The sequence below is a fragment of the Amblyraja radiata genome, chromosome 10, assembly GCF_010909765.2.
Source record: "Amblyraja radiata isolate CabotCenter1 chromosome 10, sAmbRad1.1.pri, whole genome shotgun sequence".
Lineage (NCBI taxonomy): Eukaryota > Metazoa > Chordata > Chondrichthyes > Rajiformes > Rajidae > Amblyraja > Amblyraja radiata.
In genome coordinates, this window is record NC_045965.1 from 21,551,453 (window position 1) to 21,569,382 (window position 17,930).

Here is a 17,930-nt window from a genome sequence, read left to right on the forward strand (position 1 = left end):
TGGGAGGAGGGTGGGAGGAGGGTTCCCCATCCCATTGGTACGGAACATTTGCATTTTTCAGCTTGAAATTGTGCAATATGGTGCATACTGTAGCGAGTCTTATAACTTACACTTGAATGCAATATATATGCTTTAAATTGGATTGGAGCGTTTTTGAAAGGGGGGAGGCGTGCGATCACTAATCACTGGCCTTGGGGGTACCCGGTGAGGGAGTGGAGCAACCGAGTGGGGAGAGGGTGTGGAAGAAGGGTAGGAACTTTTTGAGATTTGATGTATTAAAATCATGTTTTAGTGCACTGTAGAAGTATGATTTCAATGTTTTTTGTATGAAGTATTTTTAAGAGGTAACTTTTTAAGGGATAACTTTATCCACACAAAGGGAGATGGGTGTATGGAACAAGCTGCCAGAGGAGGTAGTTGAGGCAGGGACCATCCCAACATTTAAGAAAAAGTTAGACTGATACATGGATAGGACGGGTTTGGAGGGATATGGACCAAAAGCAGGTAGCATGGGACATGTTGGCGGGTGTGGGCAAGTTGCGCCGAAGGGCCTGTTTTCACACTGTATCACTCTATGACTACATTATACCTCCACCATGCATGAATGCTTCAAAATCAAGTGATCAAGTTTTATTGCCATATACTCAAGCATAGAAACATAGAAAATAGGTGCAGGAATAGGCCATTCGGCCCTTCGAGCCAGCACTGCCATTCAATACGATCATGGCTATTCATCTAAAATCAGTACCTCTTTCCTGTTTTTTCCCCATATCCCTTGATGTCGTTAGCCCCAAGAACTAAATGTAACTCTCTCTTGAAAACATCCAGTGAATTGGCCTGCACTGCCTTCTGTGGCAGAAAATTCCACAGATTCACAACTCTCTACGTGAAGAAAGTTTGTCCTCATCTCAGTCCTAACTGCCCCCCCCCCCTTTATTCTTAAACTGTGACCCATGGTTCTGAACGCCCCCAAAATCGGGAACATTTTTCCTGCAGTTACAGTAAGTGAAAATCTAGCAAGCAAGCACGATGCTTTCTCCAACCACCCCCATTTGAAGTCCACTACCTTCCACCGTTTCTACCCAGTGCTTGGTACTTACTTCCAGCAACTGGTTGTCCTCCAGGATGCACCGAGCCGCAGCCTGATCCATGCCGGTCACCTGGGCGAATTCTCTCTCTCTCTCCCCCCTCTCTTCCGCTCTCTCTCCTCTCAACCCCCCTCTCTCTCTCTCCCCCTCTATCTCTCCCCTCCCCCTCTCTTTCCCCTCTCTCTCTCCTCTCTCCCTCTCTGTCTCTCCTCTCACCCCCTCTCTCTCCCCTGTCTCCCCCTCTCAGGAGGCCCTGACCACGGGGAACAATGGAGGAAGAGACTGACTTTGGTGCCTTCCCACACAGTGGGAAACTTTGATTCTGCTGTGTGGGGATGTTTTATGTCAAACCCTATAGTGTGTTGTGTCCCTTTTTTTATTGTATGGCTGTATGGGAATTACATTTCACTGCCATCTGGCACATGTGATGAATAAATCTATTTTGTATCTTGTATCACTCTCTCCCCTTCCCTCTCTCTCTCCCCCCTCTCTTCCCCCCTCTCCCTCCCACCTTACTCTTCCCCCTCTCTCGTGTCCCCTCTCCTCTCTCTCTCCCCCCTCTCCCCCCTCTTTCTCCTAACTCTCTCTCCCCTCTCTTTCCCCTAACTCTTTCTCCCCCTCTCTCTCTCCCCCTCTCTTTCTTCTCTCTCTCCCCTCTCCCCCTCGCTTCCCCCCAACCTCTTTCTCCCTCCCTCTCTCTCCCTCTCCACACACCCCCCCCCCTCTCTTTCCCCTCTCTCTCTGTCTCTCCTCTCACCTCTCTCTCTTCCCTCCTCTCTTCCCCATTTCTCCGTCCTACCTCACTCTTCCCCTTGCCCTCTCCCCTCTCTTTCTCCTCTGTCTCAATCTATTTTTCTTTGCCCCCCTATCTCTCTCTTTCCCCCGGTTCTCTCTTTCCCCCTCTCCCCCTCTTCCCCCTCTCTCTTTTACCACCCCTCTCTCTTCCCCTTCTCTCTCCCATTCTCTCATACCCTCTCCTCCCTCTCCACCCCCTCTCTCTCTTCCCTCTTACCCCTCTCTCACTCCCCCCCCTCTCCCACCTCACTCTCCTCCCTCTCTCTCCCCTACCTCTCTCTCCCCCCCCCCTCCCTCTTCTCCCTCTCCATTCACTCCCCCCCTGTCTCTCCCCTCTCTCTCCTCTCACCCCCCTCTCTCTCTCCCCACTGTCTCCTTCCCCTCTCTCTCTCTCTCCACCTCCCTTTAAGAGTCTGTCCCTTCGGCACAGAGACTCTCACGGCAGCGGCAGCGGCACAACGCTTCCGACGCCTCCGACGCCCGGGACACTCGCACTGTCCGGAGTGCTCCATGGCCAGAGATGTAGCGAGCGACACACCGGCCCTGGCAAACACTCGTCCGTCCCGGCTCCCCGCATCTGTTCCGGCCGCTGGTTCTGCTCCCATCCCTCCCGCAGCCCCCGCTCTCCAACACCCGCGGACCATGCAGCTTATCCCAGTTTTTAAATTTTCGTTGATCACGACATTTCTCACCACTGAGCGTGAGAAATTTCTGATGAGCGTGAGGGCGTGAGAGTTTGCTTGAGGGCGTGAGTCTCACACTCAAAGCGTGAGAGTTGGCAGCCCTGAGTACTGTCAACACTCACTATAGAATCCCTACACAGATTGCAATGACTGCTTCGCAGAACACATCGCCTTCATCTGCAGTAATGATCCTGAGTTTGCAGATTTCTGTCATTTTAATTCTCCCATTCCTTAGCCTCCAACAAAATCTAAGATTAAACCAGCATCAGATCTCCTTAGTGACCAACTCTGATGGAAAGTTACCAACCCATAACATTCGCTCAGCTTTTCTCACCCCACTATTTGGCACAACTCAGCAAAAGAGTTGCTGCCTTACAGCACCAGAGACCCGGGTTCAATCCTGACTACGGGTGCTGTGTGAACGGAGTTCGTATGTTCTCCCCGTGACCTGCGTGGGTTTTCTCCGGAATCCCCCAATATTCCAATAATATACAGGCCTGTAGATTAATTGGTTTGGTATAATTGTAAATTGTTCCTAGTGTGTATAGGATATTGTTAATGTGCGGCGATCGCTGGTCGACATGGACTCGGGGGGCCGAACAACCTGTTTCCGTGCTGCATCTCTCAACTAACCTGCACTAAAGTGTGAAGTCATGCATTTTGGAAAGTATTGGTGCACATGTATGGAGTAAATGGCAAGGACCTTGGGAACGTTGATGGACAGAGGGACCTTGGGGTACAAGTCTATAACTCTTTGAAGGTGGGTAAATAGGGTAGTTAAAAAGCATTTAGTATGTTTACCTTCATCTGCCGAGGCATTTGATATAAGAGTTGGGATGCCATGTTGCTGCTGTACTAATATTGGTCAGTCCGCACTTGGAGTATAGAGTACAGATCTGGTCACTACATTATAGGAAGCATGTCGTATCAATTGGGAGAGTGCCCAAGAGATTCACCAGGGTGTTGCTTGGGATGGAAGGCTGTAGTTTTAAGGAGAAAGTGGATAGAAAGTGGGTTTATTCTCACTGGAACTTTGGAGGCTGAGGGGTGATATGAGAGATGTTAATAAAATGATGACAGGCCTACATAGAAAAGATAGTCAACCTTTATTTCTTAGCACAGGGGAGTCTAGAACGAGCCTAGAACTGAGGGCAAATGTTAAGGAAGAGAAGGAAGATATTTAAGGATATCTGAGGAGTGAGTTGCTCCAACAGAGGATAGTGGTTATTTAGAAGGAGCTGCCAGAGGAGATAGTGGAGGCAGATACAGTTAAAATGTAAAAATGCATTTGGATGGGAAAGGAGTAAGGAAATACAAGCCTAGTGCAGGAACATTTAATTAGTGTAGATCAACGTCACAATCAGCAGGGACAAGATGGGTTAAAAATGATCATTTATGCGCTGTACAATTCTATGATTCTATGATCATTTTGGCCCCAAATTGGGTTGCAGCCCCAATGTCTGAAGAAGGGTCTCGACCCAAATCATCACCAATTCCTTCTCTCCAGCATTTTGTGTCTATTTTATCTAATTCCTGTGTTACCGTCATGAATTGATTTTAATATCATCCTTTCACACTGTTACTCAGTAACCCATCATAGCACTGTTGACTCTATTTCTACAGATGTTAATCATCTTGTCGCACACAATCATTTTGATAGTCACCCCATGCTGCCAAATCACCTCCCTCACACATCATGGTAACACTTCCCCTGTACTGACACTGACAGACTAACTGCATCCCTGATGCTAATACTCTCCACATCTTTCATATTGTCTACAAGCAAATATTACTCCAGATTCGACACATCTTCACTCAGTAAATATAGGCCAATGTCATTTTCTTCCCACTGAATCTCCCTCTTCCTATGTCCAAGCCCCCCCCCCTCCCCCCCCCCACTGCATTGCTTACCCATTCTCCGTAGAATTCTTGGTTACTGATGTGTAGGAAGGAATGGCAAATGCCGGTTTAAACCAAAGATAGACACAAAATGTTGGAGTAACTCAACGGGACAGGCAACATCTCTGGAGGGAAGGAATGGTTGATATTTCGGGTCGAGACCTGAAGACCTCGAGGTCTGAAGTTACTCCCGCAGATTTACTCCAGCATTTTTGTGTCCATCCTTGGTTACTGATGGCACTTACTGTCGCACAGATAGTGCAGCCTTAAGTGAATACAGAAATAGATTAGTTCATGATCAAGTCCACAAAAAAGTACATACGGGTGAAGAAGTGAAGGAAGACAGAAGAACTGGTCATGGACCCCCTGGTGGCATAGACGGTGACCGAGTAATTGGTGAATGGTTGGAGATTGATCAGTCGATGCTGTGTCACAGACCCATCGATAAGAATCTTGTCTGCAACATCTGCACAAAAACAAGAGAACTGCTGGCATTGAGCAACAGGTGAATAAGCATGAAAGGTGGACTAAACTGGTGGGAGGGTAGTGGGTAGGGGGGAGATGTGGTGGGGGGGGGGGGTGGTTTGGGTGTGGCGACATGAGAACAGGGTGCAGCAGGAAGTCAGCATTGTAAAAAGAGGTCTTCCTTTCAGAATAGATTATATTAACTAAAAGAAAACATTCAGACTATCAGCGCCAGCTGGCTCTTGGGATAAAAACTCTCATGTCCTACTTCCTTGCAGCCATCACATACAACATATAATCCTCCAACATTTTTGCCACCTCCACTAGTCACATCTTCCCATCTCTATCTCTTTCCGCCTTCCAGAGAGACCATTCCCTCCGCAACTCCCTGGTTAACTCATCCCTTCCCACCCAAATCACCTCCTCCCCAGGCACCTTCCACTGCAACTGCAGGAGATGCAACACCTGTCCCTATACCTCCTCCCTCGACTCTGTCCAGGGACCCCAACAGTCCTTTCGGCTAAGGCAGAGGTTCACTTGCACCTCCTCCAACCTCCGTTGTTCAAGGTGTGGACTCTTATAGATCGGCGAGACCAAACCTAGATGAAGCGATCATTTCGCTGAACACCTTTGCTCCGTCCACCTGGGCCTACCTGATCTCCTGTTTGCCAAACACCAATTTCCCTTCCTGACCTTTCTGTCCTGGGCCTCCTCCACTGTCAGAGTGTCAGAGTGAGGCCAAATGCAAATGGAGGAACAGCACCCCATATATCACTTGGGCAGCTCACAATCTTGCGGTATGAATATAGATTTCTCTAACTTCAACTAACCTTTGCATCCCCTCTCGCTCTATCCCTCTCCCACACATGTCATCCTACTAGCTTCAAGGTCGTCTGTTGTGTCTCGTTGTCTGTAACTTGTTTCACCTAGACCTTAGCTAACAATGACCTGTTTCCTTTATCATCGTTACTTTTTTGCATATCTTTAATTCATTTGTTCTATATCTCTCTATATCACCATCTATATCTCTTGTTTCCTTCTCCCCCCAACTCTCACTGAAGAATGGTCTCACCCTGAAACATCACTTATTCCTTCTTTCCAGAGATGCTGTCTGACCCATTGAGTTACTCTAGCTTTTTGTGTCTATCTTCGGTTTAAACTAGCATCTGCAGTTCCTTCCTGGAAATGCCCAGTTGTGTTTACAATCTCCAAAATGGTCCCACACACATTTCCACACAAAATGGTCCCCCACACACACTGATCAGCTATTTTCCCTTAGATGAGTTCCAATCATGCCTCAAAGAATTCTACCCTGCTAAGCCTTTTACATTCAGGCAATGCCAGTTAATATTCATGAAGCTGAAATTTGCAGTACCACAAGCATATTTTAATCACCTCTCTATTATTTGTCTACATAGATATTCCTCTATCCACTGCTGGTGTTTAGGCCTGTAGTTAGTTTTCTTAGTTTTCCCTGAATGTTTGTTCTTTTCGTGTCCCATTCCCTGTCAACTTAGTTTAAACCCTTCCGAAAAGCACCAGCAAGACTTCCAATATGTTAGAAAGCACTTGAGACTAAGGCATTTTATGCATTCAAGGGGGAGGTAAATATATTTGTTAATGACAAAGGGAATTTTGGATAATGAGCAGAAAGTGGGTATCCGGGATCTGAAGAGAATGATCTACTCTGATTTGTTGAATGGCAAAGCAGGTCTCAAGAGCCTCCGCCTACTCTTATTTTCCATGTTTTTTGAGAGAAAAGGGAGAGAAAAGGGGGGGGGGGGGGGGTAGGCTGTAGGAATACATTGACAAAGCAAACACTACATAAGCGGGACAAATTAGGGGGGGGGAAGGAAGGAGGTGGGAAAAGGGGAAATGAACCATGTGCTTTATGGTGCACACTGGGACTGGGACGGGGCAGGGATAAAGAAGCTGGGATTTTCTGGGTATTTAATGGAGCAGGCAATGCAAGGACTGTTCAAGTTAAAAGAAATACTTACCCTGGCTGTGTGACACAATAATAACATAGTTCTGCACCGCGGCCTGAGGTGCAGCCCACATTAGCTGAACCTCAGTTGGAGTCACGTTGGCAACTTGCACATCGAACGGGCTGTCCATTGCTATGAAGATATGCGGAGGAATAGGTCATTATCAACATCATTATATCCCTCATAATGACAGTGTACAGCTCTGTTCACCTACCAACACTTTTCATGCAGTGCTGACTTTTGGCATGTGATCTGCACTGGGCAAACAACCTGAGGCCTCCACTGACAGAGATGGGTAAATCTCTGCCAGCCTAAGGTTGATGGCAGATGACTGGAAGACAGCAATGGCGATACATTTATTCAAGATGGAAAGCAAGAATAAGCCACTTGGTCTGAAGGTCAGTGGTTGAGAATTAGTTGGAAATGGTCTGAGGGGCAGGATTGATAAATGGGTGGATCATATTCGGAAAAGCAGGGACAAATTAGGGATAGTCTGCATGGCACTGTGTGGGAGAGGACTTGTCTCACAAATATGCTACATTTATTTGAGGAAGTAACAAAGATGATTGATGTGGGTAAAGCAGTAGGTGTTGTCTGTATGGACTTTAGTAAAACCATCGATAAAGTTCCACATGGTAGGCTGATCCCACAGATTAAGTCACATGACATCCAAGGAGAGTTGCTAAATTGGATCCAACATAGAAGACAGAGAGTAATGATGAAGGGGTTTGTGGAACATATTAATGATATGGATGAAAATGTAGGTATTCTGATTAGTAAGTTTGCAGATAACATAACAACTAATGGAGTTGTGAATGGTGAGGGAGATGTCAAAGGATACAGCAGAATATAGATTGGGTTGAAAATGTGGATGGTGAAAAGACAGCCAAGGTTTCACCTGAAAAGTGTGAGATGAAGTTTTCTAATAGGTTTATAGTAAATGGGCTAGAGTATAGGGATATCAATGTACAGTAAGAATACAAACAGGCAAGGCACAGTAGATATTAATCATAATCCAGGCAAACTGGGTTAGTGCAATGGGCAAAGCAATTGATTTGGACTTAGCAGGTGGAAAGACCTGTTTCTACGATGTACCACTCTATGACTATATTCAGTGATTGCAGAGTTTGCTCCCTATGTTAAGCTGCTGACCTGTCTGCACGGTGGATGATGTGAGCGGACTCTCGGCAAGCCCCTGAACTGTGCTCAGTTTTACCGCGTACTCAGTTGCAGGCTGCAGCTTGTTCAGGGTGTACTCATTCTGGAGTGACGAAATGTTCACGCTCTCCACGCCATCTGAAATCCAGAGTAGAAAGAGGACCAGTCAGCCAGCAGGTGATCAGTGAGAATCAACATCATCAACATCTTGTCCCTGTGAGAGAAACACCCCCTCCTTGCACACACAACACCCGATCTTATCGTCATTCCCACCCTGCAGCAACCCAAACACAGCCAGCCTGATCTGCATCGGCAGTCTCTCGGTTAGTATTCACCATGGGTGCAGTGGCAGTCCACTGACCTGTGATCCAGAGGTTTGTAGGGTCAAGGTATTGTCCAGAAACCGGAGCACAAAGGAAATGAAGCAAACCCAAGCCAAGACAGAGGTTTAGTTTGCTCTCCCAAGTGGAAATGAAAGATTTCATGGATAGGTATTAAATGAGCAAGGCAAGGAAGGATATGGATTTAATGCAGGCAAGTGGGATTAACAGAGATTGGCGTAACTGTCAGCATGGATATGGAGGGCCAAGGAGTCAGTTTCTACATTGCACAACACTTTGATTCTCTAGAAGAAATGTAGAGGCCATTGATTACCCCAGTGGTCTGAGACTGGATGGTAGAACATCTGGTAATGATCAAAGGCAGCGCTGGGCTTGCGCCAGGTTATGGTCACCGAATCTGGAGAGATATTGCTGAAGGAGATGTCCTGTGGTGGATCCAAGGCTGCAAAACAAAAGGTACAAATGGGGATCAGAAAATCAGACAGGTCTGCAGATCCAACACGCATGAAGGTTACAGAGAGATCTGAATGAGGACCAACACCTCATTTACCTCAGCCTGTATCCCGACGGTATGAACACTGCATTTTCCGACCTCAGCTAACCCCTTCCATGTGTTCCGTTCTCACTTCCAGCAGTCTGCCCAGGTCGCTGTCCCTTTGTTCACCTTTGCCACCTCTCTCCCCTCATTACCCAGGCCCATCATCCTTCTCCAGTTTGGCTCCATCTATCATCGCCCACATAATTATCTAGCTGAGTTTGTTCTTACTTGGGTCACTTTTCTATCCCCTTCTCCCACCTGGTTCCACATGCCCATCATCCTTTCCTCGTCTGGTTCCACCCATCGCCTACCAACCTCTGTCTCTATCCCTCTCCTCCCCTCCTCATCCCCACCTTGTTCCATATGCCTCATGTATTTTTTCTCCTCTTTGTTTCCACCTATCACCCACTGGCCTCTATCTCAGCAATCCCCATCCCCCACCTTATCCATCTGCCCATTAATCCCTACCACATCTGATCCAACCCATCACCTACCAGCCTTAATTTACATCTGGGCACATCACAACCTGTCAGACTCGATTATAAATTCTCCAACTTCAATGAACTTGCACTTTCTTTCTGATGCTACCAGAATTGGCCATTTGTGCTCTCCTTTGCTCCACTTCCCCAGCTCACTCCCCCCACCTCCTGCCTTTTATTTCTTTCATTTGTATATCCTGACCTGCTCAGGACATCCATTAGGGCTGTACGACATGACCCAAACGTCACAACATTAGCATCACGTTAGAAAATCAAGCTCAAATGTTCATTCAATGGCGACATCATTCTTCACCACTTAGACCAACTTGCGTTCTCTTTCTTAGATCTGAGGAAAGGTCTTCACCTCAAATCATTACCATTAACTGTCCCCAAAACCCCAACTGCTGAATTGTATAACCAATATTCAATGTGATTGAAAGTTAACATTAAATAGTTCAATGGGGAAATTTGAAAAAATTGCAAGTACTGAAAACCTGAAATAGAAACAGAAAATGCTGAAAACACTCAGCATACCAGGCAGCATTTGTCTCGAAGGCCTCTGAACTGAAACATTAATGATTTAAATGGATGACTTGCTGCGTTTGACTTCCAGAATTTTCTGTGTTTGTGATAGCCTAGAGTTGGAACACATAAGGGGGGGTTGGGAATCTACCTGTCCTTGTATTCATGGTGATTGGAACGCTTTGTTTGGTCTCCTTTACAGCTGATATTCCGATACCATATTCAGTACTGGGCAGTAGATCTGCAGACAAAATAGAGAGACAATATAAGGTGACACCATGAAAATAAATCAACACTGCTAACAATGTCAACATGCTGACAGTGGATGTGGGTGAGATATTCAACCAGTATTTTGCATTTGTATTGGCCAAGGAGAAGGACATGGATGATAGTGAGATGGGTGCTGGTATTCTGATATTCAAGGGTAGTTTGAGATCAAGGTGAAGGTGGTCTTGGGTTACCTGAAAAACATGGTGGATAAATCCACAGGGCGTGATGGGCTCTACTGCAGGTTATTGAGAAAGGAAGAGAAGAGATTGCAGGGACTTTGACAAAGATCTGTGTATTCTCTATAGCTGCAGGGGAGGTCCTGAAGAGCCAATTTTGTTCCTTTGTTTGAGAAGGGATGTCGAGATAATCCAGGAAATTATACACTTGTGAGCTTCACTTCACTGGTAGGGAAACTACTGGAGTGGATTCATCAGGAAAGGATTTACTCACTTTTGGAAGAGAATGGGTTAATTTGGAACAGTCAGCATGGCTTTGCCCGAGGCAGGTCGTCCCTTAACGTGTGAGTGTTTTTTTAGGGGGGCAATGAAGGTGATTGATAAGGGTAGCGTAGTGGATGCTGTCTACATGGATTTAGCAAGCCATGTGATAAATTCCCTCATGGAAAGATCATCCAGTAGATTAACATGCAGTGACTTGATAGCTTGAATCAGAGCTGACTTACCAATAGAGGCTAGTGGTGGAAAGTTGGTATTTTAGCTAGAGGTTTGTGACCAGTTGTGTTCTGCAGGAATCTGTGCTGGGACCACTGTTGTTCGAGATATACTGTATGTAGATGGAGATATACTGTATGTAGATATACTGTATGTACAGTGTCTACACTGTATATAAACAACTGCGATAAATGTGGATGGGTTGGTTAGTAAGTTTGCAGATGACACAAAAATTGGTAGTATTCTGTAAAGTGAGGTAGGCTGTCAAAATATGTAGTGGAAGAGATCAATTGCAGAAATGTGCGGAGAAATGGCAAATCGAGTTTAATCTGAGCAATAGTGAGATGTTCCACTTTGAGATGTTCAAATGCAAGAGAAAAGTGTACGGTTAATAGCTAGACCTTCAACAGCATTAAAGTACAAAGGGATCTTTGGATCGACATCGACAGCTCACGGAAAGTTGCAACACAAGTTGATAGAGTGGTAAAGAAAGTGTGTGGTATGGTTGCCTTCATCAATTGAGGCATTGAGATGAGCTAGGAAATGTGGCGCAGTTTTATAAAACTTTGGTAAAGCTGCACTGAGTATTGTGTGAGATTTTTACAAGAAGGATCTTGAGGCTTTAGAGAGAGTAAAGTCAAAGTCAAAGTCAATTTTATTCTGTCCTTTATTAAGTACAGAAGAGGTTTCCAAAAATTCCCCCTTTATTGGAGGGGGTTAGCTGCAGAGAGTATCAGGTTGAGGGACAACCTGACAGAAGTATATAAAATTAATAGAGGCATAGATCGGTTAGTCAGTCAGAACCTTTTTCCCAGGGTGGAAATATCAAAAACTAGAGGACATAGCTTTAAGGTGAGAGAGGGGAAGTTTAAAAGTGATGTGCGGGAAAATTCTTCTAACACAAAGAGTGATGGGTGCTTGGAATGTGGTGCTAGGGGTGGTGATGGAAGCACATATGTAGGTTGAGTTAAAAAGGCATGGAATTCAGGGAATGAGGGGGATATGGATCTCGTGCAGGCAAAGGAGATCATGTTTGGAACCAATATTTTGGGCTGTATTGTTCTACATAAGAATCTATTTAGTATTGCCTGAAAAAATGTTCAGATACTTGTACCATCCCTTTCCCCTCTCCCTTTTCTGGATCTCTCTGTCTCCATCCCAGGGACACACACACTACTGACATCTATAAGCGTGCCAACTCCCACAGCTATGTCTATTCTTCTCCCACCTTGCCTACCGTGAGGATGCTCTCTATTTCTCTCAGTTTTTCTGCCTCTGCCATTTTCTCAATTTGAGCCCTTCTTTTCTAGAGCTTTTAAAATATCCTCCATCTTCATGAATCGTGGCTCTTTCTGCCATAGTTGATGGATTCCAGACACACATTTCCTCCACTCACTGCATTCTGCTCTCACCCCCACACTCCCAATCAGAACATAAATAGAGCTCCCCTAGTCCTCATCTTTAGCTCCACCAGTGTCCAACTGAGCATCCTCTATGATCTCCATAGAGTTCCAAAGTGATCCCATCATCGGTTCCATCTTCCCTGCTCAATCCTTTCTGATTTTCACAGGGATTATTTTCACAATGATTTCCTTGCTTCCTCCTCCCTTGGCACTTTCAGCTGTAACCGTAGAAAGTGCAACACCCATCTCTACATCTCTCTCACCCGCATCCAGGGACCTAATACAGCCCTTCCAGAAGAGGTAGAGATTCAATTGCGCCTCTTCCAACCTGTTTACTGTATTCTGTGCTCCTGATGTGGCATCCTCTACATTGTACAAGCCAAGTGCAGACCAGGCGATCGTTTTGCTCTGTACTCTGTCCTCAATCGCCATCTCAAGCTTCTTATTGCATGTCAACCTTCTCATGCCCACATTGACCTACCTGTCCTAGGACTCCTCCGTTGCTAGATTCGTTATTACTATTGGTACCAATGTCTTTGTCACATGCACCAATATCTTAACAACTTCATAGCTTAAGAAACAGTCATCAGCTTGAATCATAAACTCTGTTTCTCTTGCAACTAAAACTGCTTGACCCTATTCCACATTTCTTGTATTACTTCATCAGCAACAGCAATAACCACGCCCATGTCAGAATCTTCAAAACTGTTCCATTCATTGGCAACATATTTTGTACCACCAGTATCCTGGAATCCTGGCATCACCACCTGAACCATTGATACCATGCTCATTGGCAGCTACATTAATTATTAATACCATGATCATGATCCATACATGAAGTTGATTATCTGTAGCACTATGTGTACCTCTGATTACGGCTCTTTCCTTCGAGCTCTAGACAGCAGCCATTTTGATAATTAAAACGTTAAAGGATGGGAAATCTGATGTCATGGTGCATGTCAGAAGTTCTGCAACTTACCAGTCAGTGTAATCTTGCTTGATGGCCCTGTACTTTTGGGCACAATCATTTCATGGTACTGTCCTCCTGCCAGCGTGCTGTAGACCACTCTGTATTTATCAATGTCAGCTTGACTGGTATCCCATTCCAAATCCAGCTTGCTGAATCCTTGAGCCACAACACGCAGGTTTTTGGGAGCATCAATCTCTATGGAATAAAGCACAAAGCATGATTATTTGCACAAAGAACCAAGGCAGACGGCACTGGACCATTAACTTCTTCCACACTCTGGCCGATGGTAAGGTCTAATGCAATGAGCAATCAACCTCAGCTCTAGGTCCAAGTGTACAACTTCGAGGCATTGCCTTGCTTGTTAATGCCTTGACCAATGAAGCCAAGCATATCATATACCTCTTTACCATTCCAGCTACTTATGTTGCTACTGTCAGGGAACTATGGATTTGGAGCCCAAACTCACTCTGTGCACCAATGCTGCTAAGGGCTCTGCCAATAATGTTGTACTTTCCCCTTACATTTGATCTCCCAAAATGTAACACCTCACACTTGCTTCCTACAGCAGACTGGTATATATCTCATCATGCCCTGGAAAATTCATTAACATTTAAGAAATTTCTATCTCCTTTTCATATTTCATATCTCATTTTGTTAATCTGAATGTGTTCTCAACTTTTTCTGTCCTCAGCAAATACAGTTGATAACTCATTTAAGACCTTGTGCACATGTTCTCGCTCCATGCACAGAGTGCTTCTTTGGTCCACAATGTCCCTTACTCTTTTTCTGATTTCCTTCCTGCTTTCACGATTTCCCAAATATCCTATCCCTTTCCATAAGTCCTTTGAAACTCATCCAGTTATGGGTCCTCTGCTGACATTTCTCTCACTTGTCAGCTTCATCTTCTAGGATTAGGCTTAGCATAGGCCCATTCCTGGTAGCACTATCTACATACTGGCGCAAAAAGCTCCCCTAGATGCTCTTTAAAAATTCCATCCTCTCTAATCCTTTAACACTAAAACAATCCCAGTTAATACCACAGAAATTAAATCCCCAAAGACTGAGGAATAAAAAGACCGCAAGAAATTGCAGAGTTTTGGGTGTAGCACAGATCGGCCTCATCTGCACCTCACCCTGCCTTGGAAAAGCAGCCAAAATAGTCAAAGACTTGTTCCACCCCTTCATTCTTTCTTCTCCTCACTCCCGTTGACTGAATAGCATGCAAAACAAAGCTTTTCATTGTACCTTAGCATATGTGACAATAATAAACCTAGCCGAAAGGTATGGATATCCATGAAAGGAATGACGTTTCCTAATTCAGATACTAAGAACTACAGTTACAAAGATGCCTTATGATTCAGACACTAAATAAGGCATGGCTTCAGTCAGAGACAAAGCTAACAGAAGTGTCCTTCGTCCTTTAGATGCACGCACGCACGCACACAGGGGACAAATAATCTCCTTTACCTGTGGTAAAAACAGCGATCGCAGGCTGGCTTTGTCTGTGTTCCTGAACACCAGTGACTGACACCTGGTATTGTGTGCCAGGTCTCAGGTTCTGTAGGGAGTATTGGGTCAGTGTGGGCTGCAGTCTCAGCATCGACTTGTTATGTGTTCCACTGGTCAGCCCATATGACAGGAGGATATGGTCGATATAGGCTTTGGGAGGCATCCATTCCACAAAAACAAAGGTATCAGCGACCTCCCTGATGGTGATGCGAGTTGGACCATCAATTACTGAAAGATAAAATGGGGAGCTGCATTCAGCATGATTTAATATGTTGTGGCAACCACAAATATCAAGGCCAGGTTCAAGTGGAGACCTCAAGTAACCTTAATCTGTACTAAAATGTATGAAGGTAGATAAATCTCCTTTACCTGATCAATTATATCAAAGGATATTGTGGAAAATTACAGAAGAATGTGCAAAAACTGGGGAGGATATTGAGGGATAAGATATAGATACATTTGGAAAGACGGGGATTGATTAGGGATAGTTATCATGATTTTGTGCATGGGAGATCGTGTCTCACAACTTTGATTGAGTTTTTTGACAAAGTAACCAAGAAGGCTGATGAGGGCAGGGCCATAGACATGGTTTATATGAATTTTAGCAAGGCCTTTGATAAGGTTCTGAATAATAGGCTGCTCTGGGAAGTTAGATCGCATGTGATCCAGGGAGAGCTAGGTAACTGGAAAGAGGATTAGCTTAATGGTAGGAATCAGAGGATAGTGGTGGAAGGTTGTCATTCAAATTGGAAACCTGTAATGAGTGGTCTATCTCAGGGATTGCCGTTGAGCCTTTGTTGTTTGTCTTCGGTATCAATGGTTTCAATGAAAATGTTCATGGCATATATATTGAGGATGTGGTATCAGGGATCAGGACATAAAAACATAGACATAGAAATTAGGTGCAGGAGTAGGCCATTCGGCCCTTCGAGACAGCTGGCTGGGCTGCTGACCGACGGGGCCACGAGCGAGGCTCTCCTGCTGCACTCCACGGGCTGCGCTACATCTGGACGGGTGAGGCTGGGCCGGACGCGGCGCTCCGACCCGACATCCCCTCAACCCGAGTAGTAGCAGTCGAATACGGGACAAGGGCGGTCCCAAGGGACAAACCAATTTAGTCCAATATACGGGATGTCCCGGCTAATACGAGACTGTTAGCAACCCCATCAGTCAGGGATCTTAGTGTAAAGGTTAGGACATTATGTTACAATTATACAAGACATTGATGAAGCTGCACTTGAAGTACTGTGTTCAGTTTTTGTCACACTGCCTTGGGAAGGAATTCATTAACCTGGAAAGAGTGCAGGTAAGAATTACAGGAATTATGCCAGGACTCGAGGGCCTAGGTTAGAGGGAAAGGTTGTACAGGCTAGGACTTTATTCCTTGGAGTGTAGGAAAGGGGTGATCTTATAGAATTGTATGAAATCATGATTGATTCGCTGAATGTTTAGAGTCTTTTTCCGCAGGGTAGGAGAATCAAGAGCTAGACAGCATAGCTTTAAGATCAGATAGGAAAAATTCAATAGCAAACTGAGACATACCATCTCTACTTTTTAGTTTACAAATTAATTTTCTAAGTTTCTACTGAATCTTTTTCTAACAGCTCTAAAGGAAAACATTGCAGATCATAAATTGGTGAACAATTAAAAGGCTTTAATTTCCTTACAATTCTTTTGTTAAGTTCTAAATTCTATTACTGTTTTTCAAAGAATCGTTTAAGGACAGAACAAGTGATTTTGGCTCATCTCGTTCAGGCTGACAGTGATGTCTATCTAACTCTCTCTAACTGCTACAGGTGCACAGTAGAGAGCATGCTGACCGGTTGCATCGTGGCTTGGTTCGGCAATTTGAGCGCCCTGGAGAGGAAAAGACTACAAAAAGTAGTAAACACTGCCCAGTCCATCATCGACTCTGACCTTCCTTCCATCGAGGGGATTTATCGCAGTCGCTGCCTCAAAAAGGCTGGCAATATCATCAAAGACCCACACCATCCTGGCCACACACTCATCTCCCTGCTACCTTCAAGTAGAAGGTACAGGAACCTGAAGACTGCAACAACCAGGTCCAGGAATAGCTACTTCCCCACAGCCATCAGGCTATTAAGCCTGGCTCGGACAAAACTCCGATTATTAATAACCCATTTTCTGTTATTTGCACTTTATTAGTTTATTTATTCATGTGTGTATATATTTATATTATGGTATATGGACACACTTATCTGTTTTGTAGTAATATGCCTACTATGTTCTGTGTGCTGAAGCAAAGCAAGAATTTCATTGTCCTATACAGGGACACATGACAATAAACTCACTTGAACTTGAACTTGGATCTATGCTAATCTTATTTGTTTGCAATGGGCCCTTATCCGGCTTTAGAATACAGTTCTAATGCACAAATCCCTCCAACAATGCCACTTTAAGTAGGGTACTGCACAGGACAACAATCAACAATGTGGCTCCTTAATGGGTGAGTAAGTTTTAATCCCCTATAATTTGAGGACTAGATCCCATATTATTGTCAGCCGACTGTAAGTTGCAATACTAAACAAATGAATTGGAGGAAAAAGGTGTGGTGTCTTTGCTTGGCAAGATTGGTGTGAGCAGCAAGTTGTCAAGTACTGATGCACAGAGTTAACGCATCAGCTACTGACGTGGAAACGCAAGACGTCCGGTACTGACACAGTGAAATAAGATACCTGAGCAGCTTGTACATGGAGGAACCTGAATATGGTATAATATAATAAAACATATCATTAGGGCACACGTACTGACGATGCCTCGTGACATGAAAAGTGCTGAATTCAAATGGGAACCCTTGGGATCCATAACACATACAATAGTAGATCAAAATAAAATTAATTTTCCAAGATACAGAGGAGGAATATGATCTGGAGGCATCCCTCACAGAACTAGAAAGCTTGGTGAATGGGACAAGGAAAAGATAAGTATGAAAAAAAGGAATAAATATGCCATGAACAAGAACTAACAAGAAGATGGATTTGGCATGCTTGCCTTCATTAGTAAAAGTATTGAGTGCTACAGCTCTTCAACACAGCCACAGATATTGCTATCAAAACATGGGGGAGACACAATTTTTTGGTGGCCACGCGCACGCATGTGCACACACACACATTCGCACAGGCGCATGCGC

At 44.8% G+C, this 17,930-nt stretch overlaps 1 protein-coding gene across 1 annotated transcript in view; it reads right to left on the minus strand.

Annotated features, from left to right (window-relative positions):
• tnr (tenascin R) overlaps positions 1-17,930 on the minus strand; it is a 48,850-nt gene that overhangs the window by 18,750 nt on the left and 12,170 nt on the right. The window contains exons 6-12 of the mRNA XM_033029137.1: positions 14,738-15,007; positions 13,280-13,465; positions 10,108-10,197; positions 8,731-8,859; positions 8,071-8,214; positions 6,931-7,050; positions 4,788-4,931 (exon numbers count right to left, since the gene is read on the minus strand). Of these exons, the coding sequence (XP_032885028.1) occupies positions 4,788-4,931; positions 6,931-7,050; positions 8,071-8,214; positions 8,731-8,859; positions 10,108-10,197; positions 13,280-13,465; positions 14,738-15,007 (1,083 nt within the window). The remainder of the gene's footprint in view (positions 1-4,787; positions 4,932-6,930; positions 7,051-8,070; positions 8,215-8,730; positions 8,860-10,107; positions 10,198-13,279; positions 13,466-14,737; positions 15,008-17,930) is intronic.